Source organism: Convolutriloba macropyga, chromosome 15 (genome assembly GCF_964194025.1).
Source record: "Convolutriloba macropyga chromosome 15, txConMacr16.3, whole genome shotgun sequence".
In the NCBI taxonomy this organism is placed as follows: Eukaryota; Metazoa; Xenacoelomorpha; order Acoela; family Convolutidae; genus Convolutriloba; species Convolutriloba macropyga.
In genome coordinates, this window is record NC_134482.1 from 15,017,132 (window position 1) to 15,042,068 (window position 24,937).

Below are 24,937 nucleotides of genomic sequence, written 5' to 3' on the forward strand. Positions count from 1 at the left end.
TGTACACAAATATTTTGCACGAACTTAAGATACCCCCGCACTTAGTATCCAACACTCATGCTAAAAAAGTTCTCAAAGAAGTTTACAGCGATGAGGAGAAAGAAGAGGAAACCGAACAAATTCAAGGAGAATCAGAAAAACAACAAAGAAGCAAACAGAGCAGTGGAAGTCAAAGTAAAGCCTCCGGATCAAAAACTGCAGAACCAAAAAATCAAACAAACAAAAAGACAGAGCAGGAGACGAAAGGAAAAAAATGGTCTAACTATTAAAGATGTGAAACTACTGGATAGACTCTATTCTAAAGGTCCAGCATCATTCAGCATCAAAGATTTCAGCAAACTGCCAATGACAAAAGTCAAAGTGTAGTTGGAAACAAAACCATCCTTCACAAAATATCGTGCACAGCGGTTGAATTTTCCGCGATTAAAAGTAATCGTCAACGATCTGAATGAAATCTGGTCTTTAGATTTAGCTCATGTTGATAAACTTGCAAAATACAATCGTGATGTTAAATATTTGCTCGTAGCAGTTGACTGCCTCTCGAGGTCTCTACGTGTTGAACCGTTGAAAACAAAAAATGCAACAGAAACCGCAAAGGCCTTCCGAAACAAGATCAAACACAAGCAACCACAAAAAGTTTGGGTGGATGATGGTACTGAGTTTTTGGGAGCTTTCAAAACACTCTGCAACAAACTTTACGTGGGTGACTTTGTTCGAATCGTTAAAAAGGAAAAATATTCCGAAAAGGATACAAGCAATCTTTCACTGACGAAGTTTTTGAAATTGCCGGTATTCCGACGCTTAATCCACCTACATATTCTCTTATTGATTCTAGTAAAGAAATTATCCACGGCAAGTTTTACCAGCCAGAATTACAACTAGTACGAGAATCTCCAAATCAAAATGAGTAGTAACCGTTTTGAGGATGAGTTCACAGTACACGTTATATCATCTGCTTCGATGGACATTTTCCAGGAAAACACTTTAGCAAATTTTAGAAATTTTTTTAATGATGAAATTAATCTCACAGGAGACTGGAGAGTGGCTCTGAGTGAAATCATTTTTCCAACAAAAATTGAACACATAGTTAATGGAGATTTGGTTGCGTTCAGTCTCAGGGGATATGAGGAATCACAAAACCGCGCAACTGGATCCAACGTCATTTCACGACCCTACAATGGAGAAAAATTAGCGTTTATGGCTGTCACTTATGATACAGTTGCTCAACTTTTAGCAACTATCAAGAGAACAGTCGGACTGCCTAACTTCTCTTTCCGAGAAATCAAAAGCAGTGGGAAATACGAAATCATTTTTGGTAAATACGAGGGAATTACCTTTCCAAGTGAAGAAATACCCAGTATAATTGGCTTTAAAGGTATTCCAGATGGTTACGGAATTCATATTGGATACAAAGTGATTCCCACAACAGCGAACCGATTAATGAAAAATGATGATACGAAAGCCTATTATGGTGATTTTCCAGCAGACCTTTGCGCTGGAAAGCATTTAATTTTTATTTACACAAACATTATTGAGTATCAGTATGTGGGTAATGCGAAAGCACCATTGTTACGAGTCATTGATTCAAAACAGCGTTTGAAAAACGGTAGCGTGTGTGAGTTGGAGCCCACTCACTGGATAGTTTTCACAAATTTTGACTACAAAAAACTACTTTCGAACACCATTCAATCGATATCAATTGAGCTACGAACTGAAACGGGACAGTTAGTTCCCTTTTCGGGGACTGGTAAAGTTATTTTAACACTACAATTTAAAAAATTTGGTGATTAAATGGATTCCTACTACGCAAACCAAGCATCATCATTGCCTCACTTTTCCGGTCACTATAGACAAAGAGGTAGTGGTTTTGGAGAATTAGCTAGCGGTATTGGACGTGTTGCACTGCCACTTGCTCGGAAGTTTGTTCTGCCAGCAGCTAAACGCATCGGAAAAGAACTGTTGCTACAAAGCGTCCCTGAGTTGATGGTTGTTATCGGTAAAAAGAAATCACCAAAGCAAGCTCTAAAGAACACCATATCAAACACAGTGAAAAAACAAACAGGTGGATCTTTAGCTCTCCGAATGCGACGAACGAGAAGAATGAGAAGGAATTCAAAACGCTTACGCGCTGGACCAAGGAATACAACCAAACGCAAAACCACCATTTCACGAAAAAGAGTACCCAAAAGAAGTCGGTCGGACTTCTTCGCCAAAGTAAAAGATGATCGGTAATATGTTACCAGCCGAAGCAACGCATAGTTCGTTGGATTTATTCGAGAAACCAGCTCTCCTTGTTACATTTGATGGAAGTTTTTGTCAGAAATTGGTACCGGTTTACAGCCCTAATGGACCAATGCTAGAGTTTGAAGTTGCAGGAGACCGCAACAATTTCATTGATCTCCAAAAAATTTTTCTTGAAATCAAGTGCAAGATTGTACAGTCTTCTGATGCTGATTTGAAATATGACAACACTGCTGCTGGAGATGTGACTAAAACAGACGCGCCATACTTTTGCAACAATGTCCTACATTCGTTTTTTCTGATTGTACAGTATCTGCTAACGGTTTGAAAATTTCAAGTGCCAATGGTAACTATGCCCACAAAAGTTTCATCGAAACCGAGTTTTCTCACAATAAAGATGCCAAAAGCACGTGGTTGGCATGTCAAGGCTATTCTTATGAAGCAAACCCCGGGGGAATTGCAGCATCCGAAATCACCAGACGAAAAACTTTAGTCAGAGCATCTGCTGAGTGTAAATTTTACGGAAAGGTGGCGGTTGACTTCTTTACCTGTGATCGACATCTTCTCAGTGGTGTAACACTCCGAATCTCTTTTCGGCGATCGATTGACGATTTTTTTAAATTTCAGATGACGCTGCAAAATCCTACAAAATAAAAATTACAGAAGCTAACTTATTTGTACGGAAAATGACGCTGAACGATGATGTTGTGTCAGCAATAGAAAAGACCCTGCTTTCCAGTCCAGCATCCTATCCTTACCTAGAAACGATTACTTAAAGTTTTCTGGCTTCTGCCGGTTTGCAGAGCTGGAAGCAAGAAGAGGTTTTTGGCAGAGAACCCATTAGAAGACTCGCCATTTGCTTAAACACGAACGAAGCTTTCCTCGGAAGCAAGCTGCTTAACCCATTTCACTATAGAAAATTCAATTTGGAACAAATTTGCATTCACCGTAATGGTCTTCCCGTTGCTGATAGTCCTATTTCAACCGATGATTCAAAACGTGTTTACTTCAACACTATGTCAGATCTAGCCTATTTCGACAATGGACATGGAATCAGTCTAGAAGACTACCCAAATCATTTCATTATGGTTTTCGATCTGACGAGTACTCAGCAGGCGTCTCACGATTTTATTCACCCTGAACTTACAAATTGTTCTGTATCAATTGAACTAAAGTTTTCTGCTGCCTTAGCTCATAATGTAGAAATATTCATTATTGGGGAAAAAGCAAGTACCATTTATATTGATTCGGCGCGGAAAGTTTCAAAGAATCATATTTTAACAAACTAATGAACGAAGACAACTTAAACTCTCTAATTCAGAGATGTTCGGAACTCAAAAACAAATTTCGTGGAGTTTATGCGGCTGATAATTTTCCAACCAACTTTACCGACAACAGCTTCATTATAGTCAATATTTCAACGTCTGCATCAATCGGAACCCATTGGATTTTTCTCTGCCAAAAAGATCAAAAAATTATTTTTGCAGATCCCTTAGGCCAAACTCTATCGTCATACAAACACTTGCAGAGCAAAATAGTCTCAAACTTTAATGTTAATACCGTATATGAATTACTGAGAAACCAACCTATACAGAAACAAAACTCAATTTTGTGTGGCTTATTTTGTATTTATATTACTCATATTATTTTCAGTGGACAAAGACTTGTAAAAATGAGTGATATTGATTTGCTTCGTTTTGCGCTTCATATGATGTTCTAACATTACTAACCTATATTGAAAATAAGTTTTTTTTTCAAAATTTAATTTTTTCTTCATAAAGGAAACGAACACACAGAACATCAGAATCAATTTCCAACTTTCCATATCCACTAATAAAAATATTCATTACTTGACAAAAAGCACCAACATGCGGTCCAGAGAGAATCGATTGAAATCTTTTCAGAGTTTCAGTTGTTAGTTGATCAGTTTGAATTGGTTGATTTTTTTGCTTCGATGCATTTAATTCCAAACTTTTGTGTCCAGCAAAGTTTCGGTATAAGCAGTCAGGTTGTTGAAATTTGTTTGTGACGTTTTTCGTAAAAATTGGCAAACGCTTTTGAATGGAGGCAGTAGTGTCTGCTTTTGAGAATCCGTTGAAATTGCTTTTGTTGTACTCCACTGCCAGCAAGAGTTTTTGAAAAACATCTCCCTTTGCCTCCAGTGTATCCGAAGACGAGAACAGATACTTGAAAGTTGTAAAAAGACACGGAACTGAACACGGTTTTGTTTGTTTTAGAAAGTCTGCTGAGAACTCCGACACGTCGATAAGAACATGGTAATGATTAGTAGGGTTATAATCACAGTGGACACTCTCAAAATGCATGCAAAAGGCAAAATTCTTGAGAGAAGAAAAATTAGGTTTTTCTTCCGATATGAAATATTTAAAGTTTTTTTGAAACTGCTTGAAGAAACCCGGAGAACGCTCATACATCGCTTCCACCATTTTCTAATATATTATAATTAGTCTGAATTTTCGTGCTCGTCGTCTTTTTTAGTTTTACGTCTTTTCGCTGCTGGAGCTTTGTTAGCTTGATCGTTTTCAGTAGCTGTACCAGCAGCAGCAGACCGTATTTTTGCTGACCTTTTTGACAAAAGCTCAAACTCATCCAAAGTTAGAGTAATTCGTTGTTGAAGTTCATATTCCTTGTCAACTTTTTTAAATAGCTTGAGAAATACATAGGCACCCGTATTTTTATAAGACTTCACTGTTGCGCGTATCAATCTTTTCTCTGTTCTAGAGATTTCAAAATACACGTCTCCAAACTCTGCGTCCTTATCAGCAGTAAATGGCATTTTCAAGAATTGTGTACTTAAACTGTGTCAAACTACCTGTTTTGAAAGAATTTTCGGAAATGATTTTTATTTACAAGTACCTTTAACACACAAAACACAAACAACACTTTAAATGCGTACTTCTGATAAGAGCGCTCTTGGTTAACATGTATGCGTCTGATTTGAATTTGAATGTAAGTCTAGGTTATAAAACTTGGTAATTTTGTCAAAATGTAAGACAAAACTCGTGACCCTCACTTAAACTGTTTTATTGCGTTGGTAATAAAGTTTATATTTGGATAATATTACTCAACATAGAGCAGGAACTAGTACAATTTAATGGAAAACAAATGTGACCTCTCGGTGTGTCCATAGATAAGAAAGAACTCACAATTGCACAGCAAGCGTTTAATAGAAGGCTTTAGGCCTTTGATATAACACAGTCTATACTAAACAAAACTGGTTGTAAACTTCTTGCTATTGCATACATTATAAACTTTAGTATACATATCAACATAATAAAACTGAAAACTATTGAGTTTAAGTCTGTGTAGATAAGACTTTCTTATACACTTTGCAACTAGTTACAAAAACATAAAACTATAACACAGACAAGTTCATGTAGAGTAAACATTCACAATTGCAGTTACAAGCATTGACCTGGGTGTGTTAAGTATTCAACAAATTTCACACACAAGTGTTGCTAATGTTGGTGTTTGCCGGATTTTTTATTCGTTTTTAAATTCAAGACTATAGTTGTTCAGTTCTGCTCCATTTTCAAGAGAACAAACTGTAAAAGTGCTTTACAAATAATGTCTTACTACATTCTTTGCGAGTCTGAAGATTCTTGGGAGCGCAGTATTGTGTATCACACTCAATACGAAAACTACATCGTTTTTATACAGCAGAAGAAAAATAGCGAAAAAGGCTGTTGGAGATCAATTGAACATTGCATCATACCAAAAATTTTCGTAAATTTTGTTGCAACACTACCAGATAAATACGTATCTACAGAAGACAATGGCACGAAAACTGTGCTAACAGCTGGAGGATACAGTGTTCCTCGGAAAATGCCCCTACTTTTCCCCTATGACATTGACACACTTTCTCCAGACACAAAGAGACTTTTGTACCGATGCGATTGTGACTGTGTGCCTATTTTTGAGAATCAACTCGGCCAATTCCAGGCAATTGAAGAACTGGCTCAACTTTGGGGAATTCAACCTTCGCCAACTTCACCAGCTACTTCACCAATTGGATCACCGGCAACAAACGACCCAAGCCCCTTTGTTACGCCGGAAACAACAGATACAAAACGAAAAAAAGTTATCGCTTCAATCAAGGACAAATTGTCTTGGAATATGGGGTCAAACGAGCAATTCGAGCCAAATTTCGATAGTTCTCTTCTTTCAGAGACAACTTTTGTGACACCACCGCAGAGTGCAGAGAATGCTACAGTATCCTTCGAAACGTACAGAATCTCAACCAACACAACACCCTTGAATTCAGAGACTCCCAAAGTATGCAATGCTCCACAGAAAAAACGTGCCAATCGAACACCACTTATAGATATATTTGAGGACTAAACTGAACTCGGAGAACTGAAACTTTTCCAAACAGTCACCGTTTTTATTAACCTCTAAAAAAATTGTGTGCTTTAATAATATTTTTTTGGTGTGAAAATGTAAAAAAATATCAATTTGCATTTCTAATTTTAATTGAACATCATAATATCTCTTTTTTGTTTAGAAAAAGAAGGCAGAATCAAAAAGTATTCCGTCAAATTGTTAGTTAGTGAACGTTGGAAGAACATCTCACATGTTATAACATCAAAACACAGCAAGCAAGCAAAGTTCTGTTTAAAACACATATTGAAGAATGAAAGATTTTGAAACGGTAAAAAGTCAATTTTCATATGAAGAAATTCTGTAAAAGTGCAAAATCCTCATTATATAAGTAGTTACAAAAAACTTTTATTTTACTAACCATAGGGTAAAAAAAGGTTTTTAAATGGTAAAAAGTCAGTTTTCATATGTACGAATTCTGTAAGAGTGCAAAATCCTCACTATATAAGTAGTTACAAAAAACTTTTATTTTATTAACCATAGGGTAAAAAAAGGTTTTTAAATGGTAAAAAGTCAATTTTCATATGTAGGAATTCTGTAAAAGTGCAAAAATCTCAGTACTTAAGTAGTTACAAAAAACTTTTATTTTACTAACCATAGGGTAAAAAAAAGTTTTTAAATGGTAAAAAGTCAATTTTCATATGTAGGAATTCTGTTAAAGTGCAAAATTCTCACTACATAAGTAGTTACAAAAAACTTTTATTTTACTAACCATAGGGTAAAAAAAGGTTTTTAAATGGTAAAAAGTCAATTTTCATATGTAGGAATTCTGTAAAAGTGCAAAATCCTCACTATATAAGTAGTTACAAAAAACTTTTTATTTTACTAACCATAGGGTAAAAATAGGTTTTTAAATGGTAAAAAGTCAATTTTCATATGTAGGAATTCTGTAAAAGTGCAAAAATCTCACTACTTAAGTAGTTACAAAAAACTTTCATTTTATTCATCATATAGTAGAAAAAGGTTTTTAAGCACTAAAGAAGTTCATTTTCTGTAAATAGAATGCATTTAGTTATTCCACAACCACATTTATGGTTTTCACCAAATGACATTTGGTAAATGTGTTATCAGTACTAGTGGTAAATATCAAGTCCTTAATTTCAATTGCTTTCGACCTATCTTTGTCTTATATATAGCTACAATTTACTTTTGCACAATGATAAGATAGAATGTCTTTCATGGAATTAATTTTTGTTCACATGAAACACGCTGATAATAGCAGTTTAGAACAATTTTAGTCAATAGTATAAGAATACTGCCAAGTATTCCAGAAACCTAAAAGTGAAAACTGATAATAAGGTTAAAAATAGAACGGAATTTCGATACAACCCTCGAAGAGTAGCGAAAGTCTAAAACAACTTTTCTAGAAGAGTAATTTGAACATTTGAACTGTTTCCCGACAGAAAAGAGTATATTGTAATTATACTGCGTTAGCTATGTTTCAGTTGTGGTAGATAACAGATATAACTAAAACTACACAATAAACTTTTACCTTGCATGGAAATAATGGAAATGAGTAGTTCTGAAACATGAACACACCGCTTATTGGTCAAAAGTTAACATGGGTTAAAGTTGACCTACACTCCTACCAAGCTTTGCCTTCCAAACCTGGCAAGTTGTGTCAAAGTGAAAGTACAACCTTATAGGGAAATTTTTCTCGTGTAGAACACAACTTTCAACCAACTAACACTCCCTCTAATTGTACTAGTTAACTGTTGTTACAATTTGACTTCATTTGCTCAGTCGTTTTCTCAGTAAAGCATTCAGTTGAATCTTTGAAAAAAAAATTGAAAAACTCAAAAATGACCCAACCGTGTGAAATTTGCGCAAAGGAACTGGCCGACAAAAGAAGCTTTTGAAGACACAAACAGCGCGTTCATGGAGTTCAACCGGAATTCCCAGCCTTGGAGTGTAGCACTTGTGGTTTTGAGACTCGCAAAATTCTGATAAAGAACCAACACACCCGACGGGAGCACGGTGGAGAAGTTCAAAATCAGTGTGCCTACTGCACTCTGGTTTTCAACAACCAGAGTAACTTTCATCAACATCTGAAGAATGCTCACGGATTGCCTGTTTGGAACAGAGGCCAAAGCAATAATCAAGCAGTACCAGTACAGTCGGCAATTCGAGGTGCTCTGGAGATCTACGAGATTAAAGGTAATGATCACACTGACGTTTTGTCTTTCATGAACTCATCGAGGTATCACATCAATGAACATATACGTCAAAAGACCCTTGAAGGTCCTCAGAAAGTTCAACTTTCTCTAAGCATTACACTCACTAAGGGGATTAATGAAGAAGAAAAACACGTAACTATTTACGCTAACGCTGAAATGCAAATTGTGTACACGCATGCTCTCTCCGAAGAGCAGTTCTTTGAGTCCGTGCAGCATATTGTCAACGTGGTTTCAATGTATGCCTCAAGTGGAAGTGGTTGGATTATTGAAAAGGTAGAAAAACTCGAAATTCGATTTGCAAAATTCAACCCTATTCGGGGATCAACCTATATAGCACTTCCAACTGAACTTAGCGCTCTAAAATGCCTGCTCAATATCCGAAACTTTAATGATCCAAACTGTTTCTTGTATTGTTTCACGGCTGCCTACCATTTGCAGGGGAAAGGTTGCCCCCTCACGCAACCTGGGGATCGGTACAGCAAAAAAACAAACCCCGCAACATACGCTCGCTCAAACCCTTTAACTCATCAAGCAGTAGGAGATTTCCCGATGCCGATGCCAATTGACAAAATAAGCGCGCTTGAAAGATGTAATGAAGTACAAGTGAACGTTTTTCGATACGAAAAGAAAAGTTTGTATCCTTTCCGAATTTCAAAGCACAACTCTGATTTTGTCGTTGATCTCCTACTGATAACTGATGGTGAACGTTATCACTACGTGCTGATAACGGACCTGGTAAACTTAGTTCGAAAAGTGCAAGGGCGACAGATTGATGCACGCGCAAAAATCTGTCGCAACTGTTTTCATGTTTGCTCGAACAACGAAACGCTTCAAAAACACGAAAAACTTTGCTATCACTTCGAAACTTGTCAAGTTCTGCTACCTGAGCCGGACAGCAACAGTCTCGCTTTCAAAAAATTTCAAGCAAAAACAGCTCTTCCGCTGGTTGTCTATTTTGACCTAGAGTCAATCATTGTTCCAGCATCATCAGTTGAACAAAACCCACAGACTTCAGGGACTCGTGTGTTGGACAAACACATTCCGAGCGGTTGCTGTTATGTAGCCATTTCACATGGAAGTCCAAATTTGGAGTTCTGCCATCTGTACAGAGGCGAAGATTGCATGCAAGTCTTTGTGAAGCAAATGGAGACACTGGCAAAAGATATCTACGAGAAAAAGCAAAAACACAGGTACTTCACAGGAGCAGTTGGACAAGCAAAAGAGCTTGCGACTCACTGTTGGATATGTGAAACTAGTTTTTCTGTGGACAACGAAAAAGTCTTGGATCACTGCCATTTCTCAAATCAGTTTCTTGGCTGGGCTCACTCAAAGTGTAACCTACAGCGCAGAACACAGAGCTTCGTCCGCATAATCGCACACAACTTGTCAGGGTATGACTTGCATCATGTTGTAAAGAGTCTTCATCACTGCAAACCTAACAATAAGTTTTCAATAATACCTCAAACTGATGAGAATTATATCAGTTTTAGCTTTAAAGTTTGGATCAAAAATATTGTGAACAAAAATCAAAACGTCATACCCATATACGAAGAACTTCGCTTTATCGATTCTCTTCGCTTCATGCAGTGGTCTTTAGATAAACTAGTTCAGTCTTTGCCTGAAGACAGTTTCGATATACTCGATAACCATTTTGAATACTGTGACCAAAATGATGTGAAACTACTGCACGGTAAAGGATTCTACCCCTACTCCTACATGGACACCTTCAGAAAAGTCAAGCTAAAAAAATTGCCGCCTAAGAAGTGCTGGGTCGACAAACTCAAATCAGGAAAAGTGACAATAACCGAAGCTGACTACGAAAAAGCAAAGCTGATCTTCGAAAAATTTGATTGTAGAAACATGGGTGAATATCACGATCTGTACTTGACAGTCGACACCCTACAGCTCGCCTGCTGGTTTGAGCGGCTACGATCAGTCTGTCTGGACTCGTACAGCTTGGACTGTGCTCAATATCTATCAGCACCACACTTAGCGGGCGATGCCTTTCTGAAGATATGTCAACCCGACCTGGAACTTCTCACAGATCGCAACCATCTTGATATAGCAGAAGAATTGTTGCGAGGGGGTATGTCCTCGGTATACACAAAAAGACTGTTCACGCCAAACAACAAATATCTGGAACGTTTTGATGACACGCAAAAATCAACATATGGTCTCACCATAGATGCTAATAACCTCTATGGTGGGATCATGAAGGATTTCTGCTTGCCACTCAATTCCTTCCAGACGGACACAGAAGTGACGATTGAACAAATTTCGCAAACTCCAGACGACGCTGAATTTGGATATATCGTCTGCATCGACTTGGACTACCCCGACTCAATTCACGATGCTCACCAAGATTTTCCAATGGCACCCACCCGAGAACCTGTAGACAGCATGTGGATGAGTAGTTACCAGTTGGACCTTTTGGAAGAATATCATCTCCCAAAAGTTTCAAAGTGCAACAAATTGCTTCAAACACTCTATGATAAGAAGGATTATACACTACACTATGTAACGTTGAAGATTTATGAACGAAACGGCCTTAAAGTTTCAAAACTGCTTAAGGTGCTCAAGTTCAGACAATCAAAGTGGATGGCAAAGTATATCGAACTGAACACAAGATTGCGGCAAGCAGCAACCAGCAAAATTGCTGAAAACTTCTTCAAACTTATGGACAACTCTGCTTTTGGAAAGTGCTGTGAAAGCATGCGAAATCGAGTTAACGCTTTCCTGGTCCGAGATGAACGAGCTCTCCTCAACCACACAGATAAGTTTAACATGAAATCCTCTAAAATTTTTGATGAAAACATGGCAGTCGTGACTACAAGAAAAACGAATATAAACTGGGTGAAACCTACAATAGTTGGTGCTTCAATTCTGGATCTTTCAAAAGCATTCATGTTTCGATTTTACTACGAGAATTTGAAACAGTGGTTCAAGTGTGAACTTTTATACTCTGATACGGACTCACTTACCTATGCTGTTGATTGTGATGACTTGTATGAGGAGCTAGCACGAGCAGAAGTCAACACAAAATTCGATTTCTCCAACTACCCTTCTGATAACGCATTGTACAACACAGAAAATCATATGGTATCTCTCAAATTCAAAGACGAACTGGCAGGGGTGGTAATGGAAGAGTTCTGTGGCTTGAAACCCAAAAAGTATTCAATACAAACGAAGGGTATGTGTAACATTATTTTTTATTAAAGCAAATTCCAGTTCTGAAACTAACCAAATTCATGGAAGCGTCCTTTTAATATAACAGGAACATTGAAACCTAGATTAGGAAAGCACATAGAATAAAGTAGAAAATGGATTGATTGTAACGTTCTTTCAGACTGTCAGAAGAAAAGTGCAAAGGGAATAACACATGAGGGGCAAAAGCAACTAAAGCACGAGGTCTTCAAGAGAGTATTGAACAGCGGGGAAATTGTCCGCGTCAAAAATGTGACCATCAAATCAGAGAAACATGAGTTGATGACACTGGAACAAAACAGAGTTGCGCTTTCGGCCTACTGTGACAAGCGGTTTTACCTTGACCCAATAAACTCCCTACCATTTGGACATAAAAATATTAGAGAATTTGCATTTCACAATGTTATATTAAATGATTGGGATTGCGAGTCAGAAAGCGAAAGCGACTCGGATTCAATTTCACAAACAATCCCGGAAAATGTGATATCTGAAAACAATAGTTTTTCTCCCCCCGATCCAGGATTCAATCAACCCGATTATTCAGAAAGTGAGCTTGATCAAGATATTGTTGACTGGAATGAACCCTACGCAATTTCCCCGCCAGCCCTTGACAATTCTTTTCTAGAATTGGAAGCAGTTGAAAGCGAAGCAAGCAATAATAGTGATATGTCTGATTTATCTTCAATTAATAGTCTTATAATAGAACCAACACCAAAACGCAGACGTCTAGTATTATACAATTCAAGCAGTGAAGATAACTGATAACTTACATTTAGTTGTAGTTGAAGTGCATGGATAAATTATAAAAAGCATTCATATAAACTAAATACAAATTAATGTAAAAATTGAAACTTTATTATGAAAAGAAGACAAATAAAAGGTTTCTCTAACGCCGTTTTATCGGGATTCCACGACGACTAAGAATAATTTCCATGGGGGAATGACCTTTAACATGTTTAGTCAAACCATTTTGCTGGGTAAAAACTTTGAAACAAATTTTACACCTTAAAACAGGGTTTTGGATAATTAGAGGGGGCGCAATAACTGCTGAATTTTCACACTGGTGGTATCGTGTGTCAATTAAACGCCAAATTTTCTGATTGCAGTTTTCACATTGATATCTAAAATTGTTGGGGTGTATTTCTTCAAAATGAGTAAAAAGATCTTTAGAATTTAAAAATTTGGAGCCACACAGAAAGCAGTCCAACAAGCAACGTTTTCGCCTTGGTGGCATTTGGAATTCGTATTCTGGTATTGGGTGTGTAGGTTCTGTATAACTGTGGGTAAAATGTTGAAATGCGCCCAGACCAAAACAAGATTAAAGTACCCTGGCGCAGACATATGACGAATTAGCTTTCAAAGCAAAAGCTGTGGTAGTTAAAATGACTTCAAGCCCAAAGCGGGAAACCAGTTACGCAAGTTGAGGGAAAATGGTTTCCTAAGATTAGTTTCATGCATGGCAGGGGAAATAAGGAGAAAGAATTTCAAAGTGTCCCACCCTGTAGTTTGCCCAGGAAGACACTTGTGTCCCCCCGTACTGTTCACGGGAAGACACTTATGTCCCCCCCGTAGTTTGCCCAGAAAGACACATCACTACTTCCGTCAATTCCCTGAGTTTTGTTTGCTAGTTAGAGTAAATTAATTTGACTGCACTGATAAATAATTTTAAACTTATGAGGCCTGACGAATATCTATTAGCAGAATACCATTATATTCTACTAACCGCGAAATCTTATTCCTTTCATTTTTTTCAAAAGAAAAACTTACTTCTCTAACGAAATTTGATATGGTTGTTGACATAAATTTGTTTTTAATTTGTAATTATTAAGACTTGAATTTAAGACCTGTTCGAAAAAATTACATCATTTTCTGAAAATTTTATAGTGAAAGTACCTTTATATTAAATTACTGAAAGTCTATTTGCGAATAAAAACTCTTGATACGATATCTGGCTGATATAACACTCTTATTGGCAAACTGAATTGAAGAATTTTTGATAGAACTTTTGAAGTCAATTCATCAATGGGATCTTGTAAACAAAAATAAAAAAAATAAGCGAATAGTATTTTTGTGAAATTTTGCAATTTTTTGTTTTTAAAAATATTATTTTGTCACACTTTTTAAGTTCTTCTATCTTCAGTAGCCCTTTCAAGGCTTGCGTGTTTTGAAGGGTTTCTTAAGTGGATCAATAGTGGTCTTCAGATTATAAGCTTCAGTTTTAGCAACGATTGTAGTTTTGGTATTTTTGTTTACTTCGGTTGATTATTCTAGTTTCTAATTTTTTAAGACTCTTTGTTTTTTGGCTTGTTTTTTCTCAATTGATCTGCGGGTCAGATAAACTAGATCCAAATATTTCGTGCAACTAATCGGATTATATTGAGGGTTGTCCTGCAATTATTTTAAAATTTTTTTCTATTCCATTTTCGTCTGCTAGTTGCAATTATTATAAAAACTGTGGCTCATCATTTGAAATAATCTGTCTCTTTTGCCTTTGAGCGCTTGGTCATAATTACTCTGAAATTTGGTCTCGAATGTTTTTGCTACCTTGTTTTTTATGAATGACTGATGTTTAACTTGTTTTGATAAGCCAACCTGAAATACATGGTACAGAACCAGACAGTAACATTTTCAAACAGTTAAAAGAATCAATTTTGATAGAAATAGAAGTTTATATTGACAAATTTGGCCTTAATCAATTCTAATTGATAGAGTTTTCGGCAGGATCTATTTTGTTTCACCCATCCCCATTTCGTGTTTTTATGCCCCACTGTGAGTAAAGATATATAATAACAGTAAAACATAAAAAATTGACCTGTACACCTGGGGGCGTGAATTTCTTTTGCGCACTTAGTGGGGAACAGATAATATATATTAATTTAGTTCGAAATTTTTCCTGCGTGGGAGTATTTTTCACAATGTTTAGTAAAAAACTATTAGAAATTTATTCTTTTAGCGAAGATACGACAAAACTGACCGTTGCTTTTACATCATTCAACATATTTTAACGCTGATAAAAATTTAAGATTACCTAAATGTCTTCCAATTTTTTGAAAAAAGTGCAGCGCTGAACACGTTCCCGATTATAGAAATTTCTGCGGTGAGCGAATTTTCTTCCATAATTGTCTAATTGACAACATGCCTATGTATGGCTCAATAAATGCTCAACAGACGTGTTGCTGTGAAAAAAATTTACGATTGATTTGCCAAAACGTGGAAAAGTTTAGTGTTTTTCACATTTTCTATTTATATATGTATATATATATATATATATATATATATATATATATATATATATTTATATATATATAATTATATATATATATATATATATACATATATATATATATATATATATATATATATATCTTTGTCATATAACGAGCTGTCAGTGAGTAACAGCTTTTTTCAATTATATTTTATTTTAGTACAATTAGATTCTATTTGCTCAAATAAATTGGGAAAAAAACCAAGCATTCATCGTATTGAGTATTAAAAAAAGAATTTCTGGGAATATTTTTGCACCAATTTAAGTCACATTTATTCGTAGCTGGGCTTATTTTCCTAACGAATCATTTTCCTCAAATTGAAATGAAAAACAATTAATAACATTTTTAACATACCAATAATCAGGAACATGGCTATGATCGCGCTAGAGATCTTTTAACAGCTTCTTCTATTTTTCTTTTTTTTATAACCGTTAACTCAGTTGAGTAGTTAAGAAATTAGGATCTCATGATAGTCAAAGCAAATAAATTTGACAGCAATTGTATTTGAGTTATACACTTATGAAGACTGACAAAAGAGATCAAGATATTCTGCTAACCGTGCACTTTTTATTCTTTTTATGTTTTACGTATGTGAAACTTACTTCTCTTCAACAAAATTTGATGTGACTGTTTTCATAAATTTTTTTGATTCATTGTTGTTAAGACTTAAATTGGAGACCTTTTAAAAAAAGTTGACATCCTTTTTTTGAAATTTTTATAGTGAAATTACGTTTTTATTAAATTATTGAAACTGTAAATGCGAATAAAAAATCCCGGTGTGATATCAGCCTCATATCACCCTAATAGCGTCAACTTAATTGAAGAATTTTCGATGGAACCTTTTGAACTTAATTCAAGAATGGGATATCGTAAACAGAAATGAAAAAAAGGTAATGGAATTTTTGTGAAATTATTTTTAGTATTGCTTAATTTTGTTTGTCTCGGCCCCTAAAATCCTTTTTGTTTTGATTTATTCTCTTTGAGAATCAGATTCATGTATTTTACCCTAGTCTAGGCTAAAAATTATGAAAAGAACTATTAATGCGAGTTGAGGAGGAGGCGTGGGTTAAATATTGAATTGAATTACACTGTCAAAGACTCTAGTTAGCCATGATGATAATGTGGCGTCACTCATTTCCCCTTCAAAAAATAAATATTACCATTTTATAGAAAATTGATGCTGATTTTTGATAAATTGTCAGTTTTTCTAACTCGCAAAAGATGAAGGAATATGCATGCTGACAAGGTTATAGGTAATGGTTAGGTGATATTCTGGCGCCTATCGAGAATCGCAAAGCGGTTCGGGATATTAAGTCAGAATTTCGATATCACTTCTGCAGAGTCACGTAACCGTGCATAAACGCGAACGCGTTATAAGACGAAATGAATTATAAAAATGCATTATGAAATACGAAATGCGCACGTTTTAAAGTAACGAAAGTCAACGGAAGTCAACCTCTGACTTATTAGGAACCTCTGGCATTTCGGCTTCTGACACTTTGGACTTTTGACGTCTTAAAATGTGTGTATTTCAAACAATGTTTTGCAATAAAATTGCACGTAAAACATTTTTGTCCCAGGACACGTTTTATTTTCCAGCGAAACTTCAGGACAGGTTTTATTTTCCAGCCAAATTCCTGACGTTTTATTGTCCAGCCAAAATGCAGGACACGTTTTTATTGTCTAGACAAAGTCGAGGACGGTTGTTGTAGTTCGTGCCAAAGTCGAGGACTCCACGGAAAGTCGATACATATTCTTTTTATATAAAAATCTGTGGTTGACAGTATTTTCTTGTCTTTTTTTGGTCGATGACGGTCTTTTAATAAATCCAGATATAGACTAGAGTAATTACCAAATGCCTGAAATTTAATTATCAAAAGGTTGAATTTCAGTTACCATGGGCTTGAATTTTAATAACTCAATTCTTGGAAACACACTTACAATCAGAGAGTTAATAACAATTGCGTAGTTTGGTCAAAGATGTTTTACGCCTGTAATATCCGCTCACGTCTTCTGGCTGCTAAAAACGTTTTTTTTTGTTGAAGGTCGCAAACGTAAACACAGCTCACAGGGGTAATACACATGTATGAACATAGGCCGTGATCTTCAATTCTATTTGAGTGCAAATATGCAAATTCACTCTCTTCGAATTTTGTAAAGAAAGCAGAAATTATCCACCCAATTAAGCGCATTTTTTGCACCATTGTTCTTTTATAATCCGTTATAAACATTTTTTTATATGTTTGACAAACTTTTTAATCCTAATCCGTTTAATTTTCAGATCAAGGTTACGGGAGCTCAGCGGGCAACAAGGGAACCCGAATGTTCCGGAACCCGTACAAGGTCCAGTTCTCACGATTCCTCAATTTGCCGGGGTCCAGAAACACACTCAAATCATAAACTTTCGTCACTATAAACTTATCATCATCGAATTTGAGACACCCATAACCATTTTAGCGTCAGTTGAATTGTATTCAATTTGGATATAAGATGGTATTATGATAAGATTTCTCTTTCAAAATCAGTGCTATATATCCTATTCACGAATTTATATCTTATTTCACAGCCAGAAATTTTCTTGGCGCGATCTTTTCGTCTAGAAATTTGAATCAACGAATTAAGAATCTCGTTAGGTAAGATGTAGAATATTGGCGTTGTTTTCCCTTTTGCACCCCCCCCCCCCCACACACACACACACACACACCCAGCCCCCGATTTGTGGGCGCCGTAGTATACCATTTACAACAGCCAAGCGCACTTGCTATTTCATTATCCAATTATTTGATGAGTAATGACACATATCTGGGCAAACCAAAAGAGCAAACTTCCTATTTTCAATATTCTCAAAAGATCTCCTTAAAATGTAAGCTTGAAGAACTTCCATGCTGGAGACCATAATTTGAAAACAGATGTGAAAATAAATGTGAAAATGGACATGTTTGATTTTGAAAAGAAAAAGACAATGAGCCGACTTTTAAGCGAACAAAAGGGACAGAAGGATACTCAAAATTACACAGTAACGCAATTTTTCACCCCTATTTGGACTTCATTATAATTAGTTGAGGATAATAGATCCCAGTAATTAATACTAGAAATGCGTAGGGTTTGGGCGCAAAATAACTAGCACCGAATTACAAAAAAAGCAATCGAAAAATACAAAAAATCGAGAATTCTGGCAATTGGAATCTAATTATAAGATTAGCGTAATTAGTGCAAACGGAACTAATTAAATTTCTGAAAAAACCATTTTGCAAAGCTAATTTCAACTCCATCGCTCTTACTTTTTAAAATTTCCAAAATCAGAAAACTTGAGAACATTAATTGAGTGGTTTACTGCATGAACAATTTTAGAGATTGTTTCCGACAATTTTGAAATACTAATTAAGGGGCCAATAGAAAACCTTTGGTCAAATGCAGTCTAAGTTAAAATCATTTAGCAATAATTGCATACTGTAAGAAAACAGCCAGCTATTTAAATTAATTTTTTCGAACGCGGTTTGTCGTTCTCTGCAAGCGTTCTGTTAGAACTGTGGCTTATGATAATAAAGCTCTTGTAAACTGAATAAAAATCATGGCAATTTATCACCGAAAAACCAATTGTGAAAGTTGTTTATTAGTGTTTTCTGCTATTGACTGCTTTTCCTTCATAGAAGACAATGCGAGTTTAGAAGTTCATTCGCAAACAAAGCTTTTACTAGTCGATTAATAGTTTCTATTTTCTCAGAGAACGAAAAAAACTTGAGACATTTGCATATTAATAGGAAAAACTTCGAAACAGAGAAAAAAATTCCAGTGATTCATCAACATGATTGCGAAAGATCTTAATATCTAATGAACACTTAATTCTTCTACTGAGAAGACTAAGAAACTGTAGCATCTGATCATTTGAAGGTCTACAGGAGAAATTTTGAGAAAATTCGTAAAAGGCATAGATAATAACTGCATTAATTAAACTTTTTTTTAGATTTGGGTTTTAGCTTTTTTCTCTTCCGTTTTTACTGGTCCTTTTTCTCATCTCTCTCTCTCTCTCTCTCTCTCTCTCTCTCTCTTTCTTTCTCTCTTTCTCTTTCTCTCTCTCTCTCTCTCTCTCTCTCTCTCTCTTGAAAATAAAAAATGCAAAAATTGTCAATTCATTGGATAAATTGAGCACTGTTGCCAACTTTTGATAAAGAAATTAATCAAAAAAAGTTTTTGTTAAAACAAACAGCGCGTCTACAACAATTGGAACAAATGAGGTGGACTGATAAACTAAAACATAACAACTAACAACGGTCAAATTGCTCTCAACAAACATCGGTCGTCTGGTTGGCTTCGACAATAGCCAGATGGTGCTTAATCATGATAGCATTAGAGGATATTTTCTCCAAAATAGTTTCGAGTTGCATTCTTAGAGATTAGTAGGGGAAAAAGGCTCCAAAAATGCTTCTCATCCACTTAAGGCTTTACTTTTTAATCCTGCTTGGAGACCGAAAAATAAAAAAGGTCAGACGAACAATAGATCAATTGAAATATCGCATAAAAACCACAGGGCTAATACAAACGCTACAAACTTTGTTCGAGAATAACTAATAATGTAACTATAAGATGGATCTTTTTAAGAGTTTCACTTAGTTTTCCGTAAGAGTAACATTTTTCGAAAAATTGCTGTAAATTGTTTCTTCGATTAGATCGCATGTCTGTCTTCCAAATTTTTCGACTTTCTTTAATGTTCTTTTTCCTTTTCAATTATTTTGGGATAAAAAAAATTAAAATTTTTTAGCAATTTTGTGATCAAATTCTTTGAAAAAATCAAAAACTTTCGGATACAGTCAGATAACTGTATCCTATTTTTGAAGTTAAGTTCTCTAGGAACGGCAACCGTTTGAATCGCGACTCACCTTCTAAAAGTTCATATATGTCATGTGAGCCTATGGACCTGTGATGCTATTAATAGTCTCTACATCACGCATTTTCCCCTACCATTTAATAAGCAATTTTAAAACCTCATGAACGTGGAGCTCAAAAATGGAAAAATCTGAATCATACAAAATCATACAAAAAAGCTGAATATTTTGGGAATTTGGTTCTGCTTGACTATAATTCCCTTTAAATTAATTGTAATTTTTTAAGTTTTTTTGATTAGGATCGAAATGGTTTTGGGCTCCTGTAGTTTATTTAACTCCTACGTCAATTTTGATTTCTCTTATAGATCTGTTTTTAACAACAAATGCCCATTTTTCCGAACATGTTGGAATTGTGGTCCATTAATGTGATCTTGCCATCAATTGCCATTTCAGGCGTATGGTTGATTTAATTTTTGAATATAAGAGGAGCGAGTAATCTGTATTGTTGCATTGTAACAATTGTACAAAACGTTAAATCATTACATCAATAGTTGAGAATCGTGAGAAACGACAAAAAAACAACAAAAAACGATCATTTCTTACAAGTAAAAGACAACAAAAACGACAAAAACGAATGAAAACAAAGAAACCGAAGAAAAACCCCCCGAAAACGAAAATTTCCTACAAAACATCGTCGTTATCCTCAATACGGGTTGCTAATGAACCGAGCTGTTGCCTAGTGAAAATCATGCACTGGAGAAAAAAACTCTTGTTTTGTTGGTAATTGTTAGTATTTTCCGAAAATATTCCAATCATTGGCAGAAAATCAGGTGACCGACAATTAAAAACTCTCCAATGTAAGCATAGTTTGGAACCCCTTCAGATAGTTTGGAACCTATTCTTCTATTTGAATTATATTTAAGAGAACGTTTAAAATGGGAGCCAGTGATGGACTCAGAACTTTGGGCGAATAGTTTTAAAAAAAATAAGCTGTCAGTACTTTTGTTGTTCAGGTAATTAAACTGAAAATATTTTTCGTTTTTAACCTCCGTTTAATGGAACTTTTTTAAACATCTATGCAACTTATATAGTAGAAAATAATCGTCAGCTTATGTCCAATTTCTGTAAAAGATTTTTAAAGGCGTCTACCTAATAATGTAGGTTTTGACGTGAGCTGTTTCACAAACTAACAAAACTTTTCGTTGGATCTTCTTAAAAAATTTTCTTAATACACATCTTTTTAAATACGAGTTTTTTTGCCGGGTAGCGATTTTACTTTCACATTTACACTTTTCAGATCAAAGCAGTCAACGTCATTTTTCCCCTTTCGTCGAAACTTTTGAGACAATAATTTATTATCGTACGTACATTATTTTTCAAAACGGAACCACATTGTGTTTAGCGCCCTCTAGATTACCAATTCTATGTAATCGTGTGTATTATTTGCGTAACAGTTAAAAAAGGTTCTTTTTGCTTAATATATTTTCTTGAAAACATAAAATTAGGTTTGATGTCTATTAAACTGCCCTCATTATTCTGCAGTTTCAAGCGACGCACAAAAACTATAGCTAGATAGTTTTTATTTGACTTGCCAAATCATTGTATGATAGTTTCTTTTACACAGCATTCGATTTCAGTGCTAAAAAACTTAGTCAATACCATTTATGTAATTGGGTCAAATTTACTAGCGTCTTTTTGTCATTGTTGAGTTCGAATTCATTTGTTGGATTGAATAATCAAATTTGTGTTTGTATGATATATCGAAACTGAAGTCTTCCAAAAGGTAGTGTTTCCTATTGTTTCCGAAGCCGACTTCATACTGAAAATCACTTTAACTGTAATTTGGTGATTTGTAAACTGCATTTTCTTGCAGTTCAGAACTTGAGATTTTTAGTAAATGTTTGTGAAACCTCTTTATCAAAATAATTTCTACGGCTATCAAACAATGTCAGCTCTTCATCCAGAAATTTTGGCTGTTAAATGTTTTAAATATTTGAGTGTGATATTTTCTGCCAGAAACGCTAACTCACTACAATTTCGGAGTTTATAAATATATACACTCGATTTTGTCACATATATTCACTATCCGTTTTCTAAGATTAGGTTTGTAACCGTGTGTGGAAATTAGTTACACCAAGTGAATTCATTTTGAATTAGCTTCAAAAATAGATTTATGATCAACTCTATTTCACGATTTGTATTTTGGGTCTAGAGAAAACATTGTTGACAATACTTTGTAACTGATTTCAACGCCAAAAGTCACTGGTTTCCGTTTCCATGCGTCACTTTTTTCGACTATTGAATGATCTAAAAAATCTAAATCTAACACGAAAACTTGTTTTCAATTAGACTAAAATGGACGAAAGCCTAATTGGCTGTTAATTTCAGAAATGTCCCTCTCGGTACTCACTGGGTATTAAGAAGACAATTTGCAGTTTAGCAATTAACAGTAGCACTAATCACAAGAACAATTAGATCTTTGAATTTGGTCTGAAGTATTTACTAGCTTATTTAAAGATTCGAACAATAAAGTTTTAGGCTATCTCCATGCTCAAAATTTTGGAACTGGTATACGTTTTATCCGTGAATACTATTTTAAAAGGGTAAGATTTTTGGATCTTTTCTGTTTTTGCCCCCCTCCCCAGTACGTTGTGTCCCCCCCCCCAGTACGTTATGCTATTATATAGTAAATCACCATGAAAAAATATGGCACGTGCTATGGGGGGGTGCAAAAATAATGCACCCACTAAGCTTGGGGGGCACAAACGGAAAGATCTGACTTTTTATAAGATATAAATGACTTAATTCCACGTTTTGCGTAACTCTACTCCATCGTGGAAAATGGTTACTAATTAAAAAAGTGACCAAATATTGACCACGTAACGCACAAAATTAGACAGTAAACAAATGATTTTATTTTGTTATCCAAAAACTGATTTAAATCAGTTTTTCATTGTTAAACTGTTAATACTTTAAGACGAAAAAGAGAATAGTTAAATTTTATCCGATTAATTCGATATCTAATAGAGCCGTTAGTTATTAATAATAGTATCTACTCGTAACAAAATGAAATTACTCAAGTCACATTTGGGTTTGATATGGCACCACCTGTCAAAATCACATTTGTTAAATCCATCTGTTTTCCCTTCCCGTGAACAAATTTACCCAATTTTTCAATTCAGCTTTGAAAACTTATGGCCTAAGGTTGCAGTAAACTTTCACACCGTCCATTTAGCCATAAAATATCAGGACAAAATATTTGACCGCATTTTTTCAATTTACAAATTATTGGTTTTTAAAAAAGAAATTAGGGTTTTGTTGGAAAACAGATCCGATATTAATCATCGCTCCAATATGGGAGTTAAAAGTTCTTGCAGCGAATATTCTAGATTGATCTAGAAATTTTGGCTGAGAGCGTAAGTGTTGGGGTTCGACTTCTTCTCAATGTACTGTTGGTTATCGTCTTCAGTATAAGTGATGTACATACAGGGTGCCAAAAATGACACACACATCACCATAATCATGAACCCAATGGCCACATAGTAGATGATGAGAGCCCAGCCGACTGAAGTCGCGCGCCAGTCGGAGTCACCCACTCGCATCACGTGGGTCACAAGAGCGGCAGAGATCATGGCGAACAGCACTAGAAATGCAAAAATAATTTCCTATTTGTACACCCCCCTCCAAAAAAAGTCACCAGCTTATTTAGAGCACACTATTTGCATAAGGCACTAGATATATTGCTTCAATCATTTACTATATATTACAATATAGGGTATATTAAATATATATATATATATATATATATATATATATATAGTTGTTATATATATATATATATATATATATATATATATATATATATATATTTGTATATATTAAATATATCTGTATATATATATATATATATATATATATATATATATATTTATATATATATATATAATATATATATATATATATATTATTTATACATATATATTGTTTGTATCTTACTTTTGGGCGGGGGGCATTAGAGCATAAAGCCCCCCCCCCCCCACCTTAGAGGGTGCGTGATATTTGCAACCCCGAATAGCACTGCCTTGGTTTTACATAATTTTTGACTGACTTTGTAATAACGCCCACCCTGTAACTAGTGGGGCAAAAATAGTAGTCTGATCATTTATGAATAGATGTCCCAAAAAACAGTTTGGTAATACGGCCAAGTATCAGTATCAAAGTTATTTCAAAAAATTTACGGTAGTCGATTGGTAAGGTTTGTGGTTATCCTGCCCTAGGTTGATAGCTCAATCTATTGCAATTCGGAAGAGGTTTTAGAGGGAAAATAACTTTGCAATCACGACCCAAATTCCACCGCAAACCGGAGAATCTTGACCGAGTTAGAAAGGAGTTTTTATCATAAAAAGAGCTTTGATGTTCTGTATAACGACTGATGTGAAAAAAATAGGAAAAAATTGATGAATAAAGTAAGCTAAGTTTAGGCCACTGCTTTTTCAATTAAAATTTGATGAATTTTATTTTTCCACTTATACAAAAAAAAGTATTAAATGACTGCATTTCCATTTATTCTCATCAAATATTTAATGAAACATTGATACTGAAAGTTGGTTTTTAGAATTTCGTAGTTATTCGAATCCTTACAAGGTGTGAACTCAGCTCATTGTATGACAAAAAGAATTGAAAAGTCTGCCATGAAGATCAATCGCTGTCCAATGGAAATCAACTAAATTTGTAAAGGTTCATTTGTCCATTTTTTTTTCAAAAAATAAAACTGTTGTACGTTAGTTAAGATAAATTCAGGTTAAAATTATTCATTCTTAAGTGAACT

General features: G+C 35.1%; 2 protein-coding genes across 3 annotated transcripts in view; one reads left to right on the forward strand and one right to left on the reverse strand.

Annotated features, from left to right (window-relative positions):
* Window positions 1-17,851, forward strand: part of LOC142354252 (uncharacterized) — a 57,824-nt gene extending 39,973 nt beyond the window's left edge. For both annotated transcript variants that reach the window (XM_075406512.1, XM_075406511.1), the window contains one exon: window positions 17,568-17,851. In XM_075406512.1, the coding sequence (XP_075262627.1) occupies window positions 17,568-17,686 (119 nt within the window). In that variant the 3' untranslated portion in view covers window positions 17,687-17,851. The remainder of the gene's footprint in view (window positions 1-17,567) is intronic.
* A 5,236-nt stretch (window positions 17,852-23,087) lies between these two features.
* The window catches only part of LOC142354102 (uncharacterized), a 9,577-nt gene continuing 7,727 nt past the window's right edge, over window positions 23,088-24,937 (reverse strand). Inside the window, exon 3 of the mRNA XM_075406373.1 lies at window positions 23,088-23,752. Coding sequence (XP_075262488.1) covers window positions 23,505-23,752 — 248 coding nt within the window. The 3' untranslated portion in view covers window positions 23,088-23,504. The remainder of the gene's footprint in view (window positions 23,753-24,937) is intronic.